The sequence below is a fragment of the Microtus oregoni genome, unplaced genomic scaffold (genome assembly GCF_018167655.1).
Source record: "Microtus oregoni isolate MIOR12 unplaced genomic scaffold, Mior012 000006F_ref0000085, whole genome shotgun sequence".
Classification (NCBI taxonomy): Eukaryota; Metazoa; Chordata; class Mammalia; order Rodentia; family Cricetidae; genus Microtus; species Microtus oregoni.
Genome location: NW_024543065.1, coordinates 40,356,196 through 40,370,426, shown reverse-complemented (window position 1 = coordinate 40,370,426; position 14,231 = coordinate 40,356,196). Strand labels below are relative to the sequence as shown.

At 46.6% G+C, this 14,231-nt stretch overlaps 1 protein-coding gene across 1 annotated transcript in view; it reads left to right on the top strand.

The window, feature by feature from the left end:
• Positions 1 to 13,397, top strand: part of Nlrp12 (NLR family pyrin domain containing 12) — a 28,403-nt gene extending 15,006 nt beyond the window's left edge. The window contains 7 exon segments of the mRNA XM_041655054.1: positions 451 to 621; positions 2,492 to 2,662; positions 3,397 to 3,566; positions 5,452 to 5,623; positions 8,283 to 8,453; positions 10,651 to 10,821; positions 13,310 to 13,397. Coding sequence (XP_041510988.1) covers positions 451 to 621; positions 2,492 to 2,662; positions 3,397 to 3,566; positions 5,452 to 5,623; positions 8,283 to 8,453; positions 10,651 to 10,821; positions 13,310 to 13,397 — 1,114 coding nt within the window.
• The last annotated feature ends 834 nt before the right edge of the window (positions 13,398 to 14,231 follow it).

The following is a 14,231-nucleotide window of genomic DNA, read 5'->3' as shown; positions in this document are numbered from 1 at the left end:
ATCCTCAGGTACACCATAAGTTAAGGACCAGCCTGGGCTACATGAGACCCCATCTCACCCCCATACACACATATACACACACACACACAAACACACACACACACACACACAAAAGAATAATCTAAGGCTTGGAGTTTGAGATAAGTTGAAAATAGCAGAGAAAAGGAGATGATCTATAAAAAGGCCACGATGCTTCCTGAGCTGGTTAGTGAGTTCCTGTGTCAACCTTAATGATTACGCAGACTAGCCGGGCGGTGGTGGCTCACGCCTTTAATCCCAGCACTCGGGAGGCAGAGGCAGGTGGATCTCTGTGAGTTCGAGACCAGCCTGGTCTACAAGAGCTAGTTCCAGGACAGGCTCCAAAACCACAGAGAAACCCTGTCTCGAAAAAACCAAAAAAAAAAAAAAAAATGATTACGCAGACTACTGAACTAGCCGTCCTCTACCCAGACAGGAGAGGAACACACTTCCTGATGTCTACAGTGCACATCTCTCAGCAGCGGTCTGCACCAACCCAAACCTGGTCGAGCTGGCCTTGTACCGCCATGCCTTGGGCAGCTGGGGCGTGCGGCTGCTCTGCCAAGGCCTCAGACATGCCAACTGCAAGCTTCAGAACCTGAGGTGAGTCCCAGCTGCAACATGAGCTTCTCGAGGTCCCCACCACCCTCTCCCATGAGGCTCATCTAAGGACACACAAGGTGGCGTATCTGATTGCCATGGCTCTTGTGGCAGTATATTACAATGGGGTAGCCTCTTCTTCCACTTTTAAGAAGGTTCTAGGTTCTAGGAATCAAACTCGTCTTGTCAGGCTTGCATACCGAGCCATCTCCAGTGCACCACTTTTATTTTTTATTTTGGTTTTTCGAGACAGGGTTTCTCTGTAGCTTTGGTGCCTGTCCCGGAACTAGCTCTTGTAGACCACGCTGGCCTCGAACTCCCAGAGATCCGCCTGCCTCTGCCTCCCGAGTGCTGGGATTAAAGGTGTGCGCCACCACCACCCAGCCAGTGCACCACTTTTATTTTTCTTCTTCACGACAGGGTTTCTCTGGGTAGTCCTGATTGTCCTAGACCAGGCTGGCTTCAAACTCAGAGATCTGTCTCCCGAGCACTGGGATTAAAGGCATGTGCCACCACTGGCTTATAGCCTTAAAAATACATATATTTATTATTATTGTTTTATGTGTATGTCTGCATATGAGGACAGAGGTGTATTAGAACTAGAGTTCTATTGTATTGGAGCTAGAGTACTATTGGAGGACTGGAACGAGAATTACAGGCAGTTGTGAGCTGCTTGACATAGGTACTGGAAATTGAATTTGTGTCCTCTGCAAAAGCAATATATGCCTGTAACCACTCATCCTTCTCTCCAGCCTGACAACCTTATATTTTGAAGCAAGCTCTTAAACTGAACCTGGAGCTTACCCCTGGAATCCACTTGCCTCTGCCTCCTCTGTGCTAGGCAGGGGTCTACACTGAGCTACACCCCCAGCCCTTCACTAGGGGAATTCTCAGAAAGGGGTCTACCACTGAGCCACACCCAGATTTTTTTTTTTTTTTTTTTTTTTTGGTTTTTCGAGACAGGGTTTCTCTGCGGCTTTGGAGCCTGTCCTGGAACTAGCTCTATAGACCAGGCTGGTCTATAGAACTCACAGAGATCCGCCTGCCTCTGCCTCCTGAGTGCTGGGATTAAAGGCGTGAGCCACCAACGCCCGGCACACCCAGATTTTTTTCCTTGGGTGCTGGGGATAGAACACAGGCCTCCACTTTACTCACGGTACCATCTATCTGGCCCCGATAACATTTTTATGATTTTTTTGTTTGTTCATTTTTATTTTTTTTGACTTTTCAAGACAGAGTTTCTCCGTAGCTTTTTTTTAGTTCCTGTCCTGGAACTAGCTCTTGTAGACCAGGCTGGCCTCGAACTCACAGAGATCCTCCTGCCTCTGCCTCCCGAGTGCTGGGATTAAAGGTGTGCGCCACCACCGCCTGGCTCATTTTAGATGTTTGTGAGCCATCATGTGGTTGCTGGGAATTGAACTCAGGACGTTGGGAAGAGCAGCCAGTGTTCTTAACCTCTGAACCATCTCTCCTGTCCTCTCTCTCTCTCTCTCTCTCCCTCCCTCCCTCCCTCCTTCCCCTCTCTCCTTTCCTCCCCCTCCCTCCCCCCCTTCTTTGCCCTTAGACCAGAAACCTGCAACTCAAGGACTGTCAATAAACTAGGAACTCCCCCTTTATTTTATATCAGATAAAAGGGGGAGAAACAACCCAAATATGGTGGCACATGCCTTTAATCCCAGTACTTGAGAGGCAGAGGCAGGCAAAGATCTCTGTGAATTCAAGGTCAGCCCGCCCTACAAAGTCAGTTTTCCAGGACAGTCAAGGCTAAGAACTTTGTTGCAAATAAATAAATAAATAAATAAATAAATAAATGCCAGAATTCCAGAAGAGCTACCAAATAAATGACTTGGTTCCATCTTCCTTCTCACCTCAGGCTGAAATGGTGTCGGGTCTCTGGATCAGCCTGCCAGGATCTTGCAACAGCTCTCATCGCCAACAGGAATTTAATCAGGCTGGACCTCAGTGGCAACAGCATTGGGGTCCCAGGCCTGCAACTGCGCTGCAAGGGCCTGCGGCACCCCAGGTGTAGGCTGCAGATGATTCAGTGGGTGTTCTTCCCCTCCTCCCCTTCTCTCCCTCCTCCTCTTTTTGCTCCCTCCTCCTCTTTATATCCATAAGCATATTAACTGTACATATTACTGGAGTTCAATGTCTTCATCCTCCCCACCCCCTGCTCTCTCTCTCAGTTTATTAAGACGGGGTCTCACGTCGGCCAGGCTGACCCCAGTCTTGTTCTGTAGAATAGGCTGCCCTTGAACTCATCCTTTTATTTGTTTCTATGCTGATAGTGTATCACCACACCTATCCTCCTGTACTATATTTCTGCTGTGTATCACTTGCACAGATCAACCCCCCTCTTTTCCTACTATTCCAAAAAGTTTGATTTAAAAAAAAAAGTAGATAGATTATTTCTTTTTGTTTATCTTTGGTTTTGATCTTTTGAGGCAAGGTCTCACTGTGTAGCTAACCTAGAACTCACAGAGATCTGTGTACCTCTCCCTCCCCAGTGCTGAGATTAAAGGGGTGCATGATCACACCCTTGGAAGTCAGGTGTGGTGATGCACACCTTTAATTCCAGCGATTGGGTGCCAGAGCCTGGTGGATCTCTGTGAGTTCCACAACTAGCCTGGACTCCTTAGACCCTGTCTCAATAAACAAAACAAACAAACAAACCCAACCACATAGGGAAGAGAGAAAATTACATAGGTTCATGTTAGGTAACTACATACAGGACATGTATGTAGGTCAGGACATGTCATCCTCTTCACTGTCTTCCAGGCTGAGAAAGTGTCTACTAGAGGCTGCAGCCGGTGGAGAGATCGCCAGTGTTCTCAGCAGCAACTCACATCTGGTGGAGCTAGACCTGACAGGAAACCCCTTGCAGGATTTGGGACTAAAGTTGTTGTGTCAAGGGCTGAGTCACCCAGTCTGCAGGCTGTGCACCTTGTGGTGAGTTCTTCAGGGCTTGACTTGGAGAGTAAGTTTTTCGAGACAGGGTTTCTCTGTGTGGCTTTGGATGTCCTGGAACTTGCTTTGTAGAGCAGACTGACCTCGAACTTGGAGATCCACCTGCCTCTGCCTCCCAAGTGCTGGGATTAAATGCATGCGCCACCACCTCATGCTCTTGGCATCTTACTCGAACCTGAAATAAAAGGGAGCTAGAGAGATGGCTTGGTGGTTAAGAGCACTTGTTGCTTTTACAGTAGGAATTTGGTTCAGTTTAACCAGCACCCACATGGCAGTCACAACTGTCTGTAAAGTCCTAGGGGATCCAATACTCTCTTTTGGTTACCACAGACACCAGGCACACACTAATATATACATAAAATAAGATCATCTAATCTTCAAATTATAATTATAAATAATGTTATGTATTTTTATTTCATGAGCTTTGGTGTTTTGCCTGCATGTATGTTTGTGAGAAGGTGCTAGGTTCTTTGGAACTGGAGTTGCAGACAGTTGTGAGCTGCCATGTAGGTGCTGGGAATTGAACCCAGGTCCTCTGCAAGAACTGCCAATGCTCTTAACCATTGAGCCATCTCGCCAACCCCATAAGATAATAATCTAAAAAAGTAAAAGAGAGAGAGAGAGATTCGATAGCAGGGGCCAGAAAGACAGCTCCACAGGTAAAGGCACTGACCATCAAGGCTTATGACCAAAGTTCCACTTCCTGAAGAAGTTCAACCATTACCGAATAAAGAAGAAAATGATCTCCACACACACACCCTCAAAGTACTAGGATCAAAGGCATGAGACACATGCCAGTCTTGCTTGTTTTAACCAATAAAAAGAAGTCTTACTAAAAAATATCGGTAGGGGCTAGTGAGAAGGTTCAGCAGTGAAGATACCTGTCACCAAGCCCATCAGTCTAAGTTTCGTGCCTGGGGCCCACACCATGAAAGCAGAGGCTGACTCTTTCACACTGTCCTGGAACGCTGCCCACGGTGGGCGCCCGCATTAGTTAGCTATGGAGAAAATGCCCACAGGGGCTGGAGGGATGGCTCAGTGGGGCAGAGCACTTGTTGCTGTATATGTACACAGGCACGCCCACAAAATAGTTTTTGAGTGCATCTCTGACTAACGTGGAATTTGATATGTAGACCAGGCTCGTCTCGAACTCAGAGATCTGCCTGCCTCTGCCTCCTGAGTGCTGAGATTAAAGGTGTGTGCCACCATGCCTGGTTCACACAAAATAATTTTTAAGTACAATTTGAAAATCACGTATATATTTATGTAATCCAGTACATGTATTTGCACCTGTAGACCAGGCTGGCCTTGAACTCACAGAGATCCACCTGCCTATAACTCCTGAGTGCTGGGATTAAAGGTTGGGATTAAAGGTATATGTGTCACCATTGATAGGCCTTAAACAGTTTTTTGGTTTTTTTTTTTTTCTTTTTTTTGGTTTTTCGAGACAGGGTTTCTCTGTGGCTTTGGAGCCTGTCCTGGAACTAGCTCTGTAGACCAGGCTGGTCTCGAACTCACAGAGATCCGCCTGCCTCTGCCTCCCGAGTGCTGAGATTTGTTTGTTTTTTGATGGTGCTGGGAATCAAACCCTGGACCTTGCACGTACTAGGCAAGTGTCCTACTACTGAGCTCCACCCACCCACACCCCCTTGATTTTTGAGCCTCAGCCTTCCTATATACTCAGTATTGTCTCTGATGGAGCAGGAACATCCTCTTGCCTGTCTACCAAGGGCTGGTGGGTGTCACAGGTGTGTGCCACATAGCTTGATGAGAACACAGAACTGTGAAGATGGGGGCAGAGCATGATAAAGCAGTGAGTGTCTCCAGGAAATCCCCCCATCATACTCACTGACTGGCTTTTCCACCGGCTGAAGATCTGCCACCTGGGCCAGGCTGCCTGTGAAGATCTGGCTTCCAGCCTCAGCACGAACCAGAGCCTGACAGAGCTAGACCTGGGACTGAATGACCTCGGGGATCCTGGGGTGCTTTTGCTATGTGAGGGCCTTGGGCACCCAGACTGTAGACTCCAGACCCTCCGGTGAGTGGGATTGCCAGTTTAGCATCCTTGCCCTGTCTTCTCTGCCACGGAGGTCATGGTGCCTCCCAATTCCTTGCCTGCTTTCAGGATTTCCTGCCACGGGGCCTTTACACAAGTCTCTGACATCCCCTGAAATCGTCCATCTGATCTGCTGTCCACTTCATTTCCAGGGCAGACTGGCTCATCCGTCCAGTCTCAGAACGGATACTACTGACGGAAGTGAGCCTCTGTTCTGGTTGGCTTTCTGTAACTGTGATAAAGAGCATGACCAGAGGCAACTTGGGAAGGCAAGGGTTATAGTTTGTCACTGAGGGAAGCCTAGGCAGAACCTTGAAGCAGGAGAAACCACAGGAGAATGCTGCTTACTGGCTGGTTCTCTCTGACTGGCTCAGCTGGTTGTTAGTCTGCAGCCCAGGCCTATACTACCCACAATGGGCACCTACATCAATTAACCATCAAGAAAATGCCTACGATGGGGGGCTGGAGAGATGGCCCAGAGGTTAAGAACAGTGACTGGGGCTGGAGAGATGGCTCAGCGGTTAAGAGCATTGCCTGCTCTTCCAAAGGTCCTGAGTTCAATTCCCAGCAACCACATGGTGGCTCACAACCATCTGAAATGAGGTCTGGTGCCCTCTTCTGGCCTGCAGGCATATACACAGACAGAACATTGTATACATAATAAATAAATAAATATTTTTTAAAATCAAAAAAAAAAAAAAAAAAGAACACTGACTGTTCTTCCAGAGGTTCTGAGTTCAATTCCCAGCAACCACATGGTGGCTCACAACCATCTGTAATGAGATCTGGTGCCCTTTTCTGGGGTGTAGGTTCATATACAGGCAGAACACTGTACATAATAAATAAACTTTTTTTAAAAAAAGAAAAAGAAAAGAAAATGCCTACCATGACTGGAGAGAAGTCTCAGCAATTAATAGCACTTGCTCTTACAGAGGACCTGGGTTCTGTTCCAGCACCCACAATGTGGTTCACAACCATCTATAATTGATCATCTGTAACTCTAGTTCCTCTTCTGGCCTGCGAAGACATCAGCGATGCATGTGATGTACATACATGCAGGCAAAATACTCATGCATTGTAAAGTAAAAATAAGTATTTTTTAAAGGTGTAGTTTTAGCCCAGTACCATAGTGCACACCTTCAATCCCAGCACTCGGGAGGCAGAGGCAGGTGGAGGTCTTTGAGGTCCAGGCCAACTTGATCTATATAATGAGTTTTGGGATAGACAGTGAGACCCTGTCTCTAAATAAATAAATAAATCACCCTGGTCTACACAGAGTGTTCCAGAACATGCAGGGCTATACGACTCAGTGGGAATAGGTGTTTTGCTGGCAAGCCTGATGATCTAAGTTCAAATCCTGAGACCTACATGGTAGAAGAAGAGAACCAACTCTCACAGCTTGTCTTCTGACATTGTGGCAAAGCAGCGTATGTGCAGATGCATGCTCGTGCACACACGCTACTAACTTTAAAAAAATGTAAAGCCCAAGGCTGGAGAGATGGCTCAGTGGTTAAGAGCACTGCCTCCTCTTCCAGAGGACCTGGGTTCCATTTCCAGCACCCACATGGCAGCTCATAACTACCTGTAACTCCCATTTCAGGGGATCCGACACCATCACACAGATTTACATGTGGGTAAAACACAAAACGCACATAAAATAAAAATAAATTGTTTTAAAAACAGGTAAAACCTGGCTGGGCATGGTGGCTGAGACCTTTAATCTCAGCACTGAGGAATCAGAGCGACACAGAGAATATTGTCTCAAAAAAACCACACACATAAAAAGGAAAATAATCTTTAAAACATTTTTACAAATATTAATTTTATTTTTACATATGTACTTTTGTGAGTGTATATGTGCCCAGAGAAAGGGGGGTCTCACATCCTCTGTCATATGCTTTTACTTTTTTTTTTTTTTTTTTTTGAAGACAGGGTTTCATGCAGCCCAGGCTAACCAACCGACTGACCTCAAACTTTCCTATGTAGCTTAGGACAACCTTGAACTCCTGATCTCCCAGCTTCTACCTCCCAAATATGATGACCACAGACAAACAACACCACACCCCATTCACGCAACACTAGGGATGGAGCCCAGGGCTTTGTGTATCTTAGGCACGTACTCTCTATCAACCACCTGCCTTTCTTCTTTTTTAGATTAAAAAATTCTACATATTTGACTTTTTGCCTGCATGTGTGCTTGTGACCGAGTGCATGCACAGAGACCAGAAGACAGCTTTAAATTGCTTGGGACTAGAGTTATAGCCAGTTGTGAGCTGCCTGGGCCCTTGTTTTCTTTTTCTTTTTTTTTTTTTATTTATTTATTATGTATACAATATTCTGTCTGTGTGTATGTCTGTAGGTCAGAAGAGGGCACCAGACCTCATTACAGATGGTTGTGAGCCACCATGCGGTTGCCGGGAATTGAACTCAGGACCTTTGGAAGAGCAGGCAATGCTCTTAACCACTGAGCCATTTCTCCAGCCCCCTGGGCCCTTGTTTTCTATCCTGTCTTCCTCTCTGCTTTCTCCCCTTTTGTCTCCACACCCCTACACCCAGCATACACATTTGACACTTAAGCCCAGTCCTGGTGACATTATTGAAATTTATAGGGCAAACTCAGTTTGGCCATCTCTTTCTCTAGGTTGGGCATTTGCCGACTGGGCTCAGATGCATGTGCAGGGATTGCCCGTGTGCTCCAGGTCAACACTTGCCTCCGAGAACTGGACCTGAGCTTCAATGACTTGGAAGACAGGGGCCTGCGGCTGCTGGGAGAAGGACTGCGGCATCCGGCCTGCAGACTCCAGAAGCTGTGGTGAGTGTTTTCCTTGGGAGGAAGGGGACAGGAGTAGGGTGGGGATGTTAATGGAGGGGTGCTGGGATTAAAGGCATGCGCCACCACCACCTGGTTAAGCAGAAATGTTAAAGCTAATTTCAGCTTCATAACTAGTATCAGGCCAGCTTGAGCTATAAGAGATGCTACTTCAAAAAACAAAACAGATAGCCGGGCGATGGTGGCACACGCCTTTAGCCTTTAATCCCAGCACTCGGGAGGCAGAGGTAGGCGGATCTCTGTGAGTTCGAGACCAGCCTGGTCTACAGAGCTAGTTCCAGGACAGGCTCCAAAGCCACAGAGAAACCCTGTCTCGAAAAAACCAAAAAAAAAAAAAAAAAAAAAAAACAGAAAACAAAAATGATGGCTGTTTTTATTGTGAAAACAGAAAACACATTAAGAAACATGACCCAGCGGAGCAGTAGTGGCTCATACCTTTAATCCCAGCACTCAGAAGGCAGAGGCAGGCAGATCTCTATGAGTTCAAGACAAGCCTGGTCTACAGAGCGAGTTCCAGGACAGGCTCCAAAGTTACAGAGAAACCCTGTCTCGGAAAAAGAAAGAGAGAGAGAAACCAGAGACAGAGTAGATCCTCCATCTTCCAAAAAGCCCCCCCCCAAAAAAAAAAAACAGGTGACAAACTTCTGAGGAGGTGGCATTTATTAATTGTGTAGCTAAAAGGACCAGACTTCAGGCATGGACTGATTTGGGCATTTTCTTTTCATCTATGTATAAGTGCATCTGGGTCTGCGGGTGTCCACAGAGGCCAGAAGATGGCATCAGATCCCCATACTCCCCTTCATTATCAGTTACAGGTTGTTGTGAACCAACAAACTTGGTATTGGAAACCATACTTGGGTCCTCTAGGAGAGCAATCTTAACCCACTGAGCCATCTTTTCCAGCTCCTGCTGTTGGGATGTGTGGCTTCTGTGACTTGTTATTATACTGGCCCCACTCTCAGGCTGACCCTGCTTCACAGCAGGATCCCTGCGGGGCTGTTCTGCCTACTCAGTCCCAGATTTTTTCCTCCCTGAGTCAGTTTCTCTGCTTACCCCTGGCTGTTCTGGAACCCACACTGTAGACCAGGCTGCGCTGAAACTCAGAGATCTGCTTCCCTCTGCTGGGATTACAGGTGTGAGCCACCATGACTAGTCTTCCGAATCACGGCTTTCTCCACTCCCCTCATCCCACCCCCCAAGACCCAAACAGGGTTTCTCTGTTTAGCTTTGGAGCCTGTCCTGGAACTAGCTCTTGCAGACCATGCTGGCCTTGAACTCATAGAGATCTGCCTGCCTCGCCTTCTGAGTGCCACCACCAATCTACATCCTTAAAAAGCTGCAGGCGTTGGATTTATCATTTACCGACGATGTGTTCTCTGGGGACAGAAACCTTTTGAGGGCTGAAGCCATCCCTACCTCTCCCTTATATCCAAATTTGGCTCCGCTAAAACTGAGGAACAATTAAATGCAAAAGAAATCATTGACCAGGGATCCAGTCTATAATAACTCACATTGGTATAACTTGTATTTTTTTTTTTTCGAGACAGGGTTTCTCTGTAGCTTTTGGAGCCTATCCTGGAACTCCCTTTGTAGACCAGGCTGGCCTCAAACTCACAGAGATCCGCCTGTCTCTGCCTCCCGAGTGCTGTTGTATTATTTTTTTGTCTCCAAGTCCTCCCCACCACCACCCCTTGGTTATTCTGTGTATCCATGACTCTCTTTTTTTTTTCTTTTTATTTATTTATTTATTTATTTATTATATACAATATTCTGGTGCCGGAAGAGGGCACCAGACCTCTTTACAGATGGTTGTGAGCCACCATGTGGTTGCCGGGAATTGAACTCAGGACCTTTGGAAGAGCAGGCAATGCTCTTAACCACTGAGCCATCTCTCCAGCCCCTGCCATGACTCTCTTGAAACTCAGCTTTGTAGGTGAGGGTAGCCTTGAAGTCAGATCCAACTCCTTCTGCCCCCCAAAGTGAAGCTAATTTAATCAGGGTTACCTGTGGGAGCATGGCAGGGAGACTACTTGCCAAGGGCTACACCGCTCACCAAGGAGTGTGTCCAGCAACCACTGGATGGGCTCATGCCTCTTTCCTTTAAACCTGATCACCTCAAAATCAGCACCCCAATTCCCTGAAAAGCTCACCTCACCCACCTTCGACTTGTCTTCTGCAGGCTGGACAGCTGTGGCCTCACATCAAAAGCCTGTGAGGACCTCTCTTCCATCCTGGGGACCAGTCAGACCCTGATGGAGCTTTATTTGACCAACAATGCTCTGGGGGACACAGGTGTCCGGTTGCTGTGCAAGAGGCTAAGGCATCCAGGGTGCAAACTTCGAGTCTTGTAGTGAGAGATGATCCTGATTGCTTGGGGAGAATGGGGGATTTGAGAATGCTGGGCTCAGATTTGGGGGTAGGAATACTGAATAATTGAGAAGTGTTAAAAGTGGATAAATAGGGGGCTGGAGAGATGGCTCAGTGGTTAAGAGCACTAGCTGCTCTTCCAGATGACCTGGGTTCAATTCCCAGCACCCACATGGCAGCTTACAACTATTTGTAACTCCAATTCCAGGGATCTGACACCTCACACCAATACACATAAAATAAAGTTAAATAAATTTTTAAAAACTGGATAAATAACTCTGGAGAGATAGCTCAACAGTTAAAAGCACTTGCTGTTCTTACAGAGGGCCTGAGTTCCGTTTCCAGCACCCTTGTCAGGTGGCCACATCCACCTATAATTCTAGCTCCCATAGATCCAGTCCCCCTTTTCTAGCCTTCATGGGCCTGCCCTACCTCTCACCCACACAGACATACATATATGTAAATAATAAAATAAACTGGATAAACACAAAGGTGGAGCTATTTCATTCATGGAATTGGGTATGAGATCAGTACTTATGCAACATGCTAGCTGGGAATTAGATTTAATTGGTAGTCCTCAAATACTCCATCCCCCTGCCTCAGCCTCCTGAATACTGGCATTGCAAGCACGTACAGTACGCCTTTATTTCCTATTCTTTTAAATGAAGCCAGTCTCATCTGAGTCTGTTATTTACCCGCTTGACATGTTTTCCCCACCATGGTGTCTGCATCTGTAAATGAGAATGCAGGTTGGATTTCCCTGTGATTCTTATTTATTAATGACTAAAGACACCTAAAACTAGGAGTAAGGAACCCAGAGTGGTGGGGAACATATTTGATTCCAGCACAGGAACGCACTTGGCAGGAAGATCTCTAAGAAATCCAGGTCAGGCCAGGCGATGGTGGCACACGCCTTTAATCCCAGCACTCAGGAGGCAGAGGCAGGCGGATCTCTGTGAGTTCGAGACCAGCCTGGTCTACAGAGCTAGTTCCAGGACAGGCTCCAAAGCCACAGAGAAACCCTTTCTCGAAAAACCAAAAAAAAAAAAAAAAAAAAAAAAGAAAGAAATCCAGATCAGCCAAGGCTGAAGAGAGACCCTGTCTCCAACAAGCAAACAAACAATTGGAAGTAAGGAGGCTGGAGAGGTGGCTCTGTAGTTAAGAACACTTGTGTTCGAGGCCAGCCTGTTCTAGACTGTTCCAGGACAGGTTCCAAAGCTACAGAGAAATCCTGTCTTGAAAAACAAAATAAAACAAACAAAGAGTACTTGTTCTTGCAGAGACCAGTTCCCAGAACCCACTTTGTGACTCACAACCAGTTCCAGAGGATCCAATAACCTCTGCTGACCTCCATTGATACTGCAAAATGAGGTTCAGTCGTACTTGTGTGCAAAATACTCATGCATAAGACAAAAATAAAGGGCAGGTGAGCTGACCTGGCAGGTTAAAGCATCTACTGCCAAGCCTGGTGACCAGAGTTCACTCTTGAGGACCCTCGTGGATAGAAAGAAAAACATGCAGGTTGATTTCTGGCCTCCACAGGCACACCTTCACACCAAAAAACAAAACAAAACAAAAAACCTAGGAGTATACATCCCAGCATTACAGGGAGCTGAGGCAAGAAGATCCCAGGATCAAGGCCAGTCAGGGCAACTCTGTGAGAGTCTATCCAAAATGTGAGCTAGGTGGATGGCTCACGGCTGGTCAGTAGAATGCCTGCCTGCCTAGCATACACAGAACTATAAGTCCCAACACTGCAAATGAGTATTTAAAATTTTGCATTTATTTGCATTCCAGAGTTCCACAGCACTTGTACAATCTGAGTGAAGCCAACTTGAGATGAGTGCTCTCTGGGTAATAAGCATGACAGCAAGAGACTTTATCCTGAGTCATCTCTGTTACCCATTCCCTTAAGATTTTGTGATGGCTTGGCGGTTTAAGAACACTGGCCATTCTTCCAAAGGACTTGGGTTCAATTCCCACCACCAAAATAGCAGTTCACAACTGTCTGACTCCAGTTCCAGGGGATCTGGCTCTCTCATGCAGGCAAAACCCCAATGTGCCTAAAAAAGAAATCTTCAAAAGAAAAAAAAGAGATTTGAATTGCTGCTGGGCAGTGGTGGCGCATGCCTTTAATCCCAACACTTGGGAGGCAGGCAGGGGGATCTCTGCAAGTTCGAGGCCAGCCTGCTCTACAGAACGAGTTTCAGGACAGCCATGACATAAACCAGAGAGATTTTGATGGTTAATTGTGTGTATATGTATGTGTACTCGTGCATTTCTGCTGATATAGGCCAGAAAAAGAATGTTGGATCCCTTGGACCTGGAGTTCAAAATGGCCCTGTGGAACTGAACGCTGCACAAAAGCAGGAAGCACTCGATTCAGCCCCAGAGAAAACTGAGTAGGGAAATTCTCCTCACCAGGCTATCTTTTTAGTGACCTTAGTGACAGTTCCCTGCTTTGTCTCCAGGCTGTTTGGAATGGTCCTGAGCAAAATGACCCACAGGAGGCTGGCAGCACTTCGAGTCGCAAAGCCATACTTGGACACTGGGTGCTGAGCATTGCTGCTGCTTCAGAATGGAGACGACCAGGATCTTTATTCCCTCAGACAGCTACAATCCAGCACTTTGTGGCAGAGGTCAGCCTCTGTCACGTGATGGAGTCAGGAGAATTAGAAATTCAAGGTATCAGAAACCGGAGACCCTGACTTGGGACAGGAGGCCCAGAAAGTGCCATTACCAATCTTTGATGAAGCTCTTTGGATTTGATGTCGACTCCATGCAGATCATTTAAGATCGGGAATGGCTGGTTAGCAGGTTTGAAGAGCTGTAATAGGACAACATAACAAATCCGAGGCTTGGAAATTTCAGCCATCAGACCAAGGCTCCCACCTACTGGCCAAAGTCTAAAACTACAACAGATTAAAATATGCCGAGAACATTGTACGTGCTGGGAGGAGTGTTTTAGAGGTTTCTGTGTAGCCTTGTCTGTCCTGGAACTTGCTCTGTAAACCAGACTTGGCTTGAATTTGAGTTCTGCTTCCCAAGCATTTTTTTATTTGTGCAGTATTACGGGCTTATTTTCCAGAGGTAATTCAATAGCAATCAGTAACACAGAACCCTTGCAGATAGAGTGGCTCATGCTTCCCTGTCTGCCAACTTTCCTTAACATTGTTCTCACATGTGGGAAACTGTACTCGAAAAACAAGGGGTGCCGTAAAAGCCAAGTAGGCTGGGGCTGTAGGGCAAAGGTTCCGGAGGTGGTAGATCTAATAAGCTCCAGGACTGCTTTGCTATTCACACATTGAAAACCTGTCCTTAGGAAGGAGATTGCATGCCTGGTTTGAGGTGTGCCTGTATCTGGGTTGTACAGGTACAGGAAGGCAGTCTTTG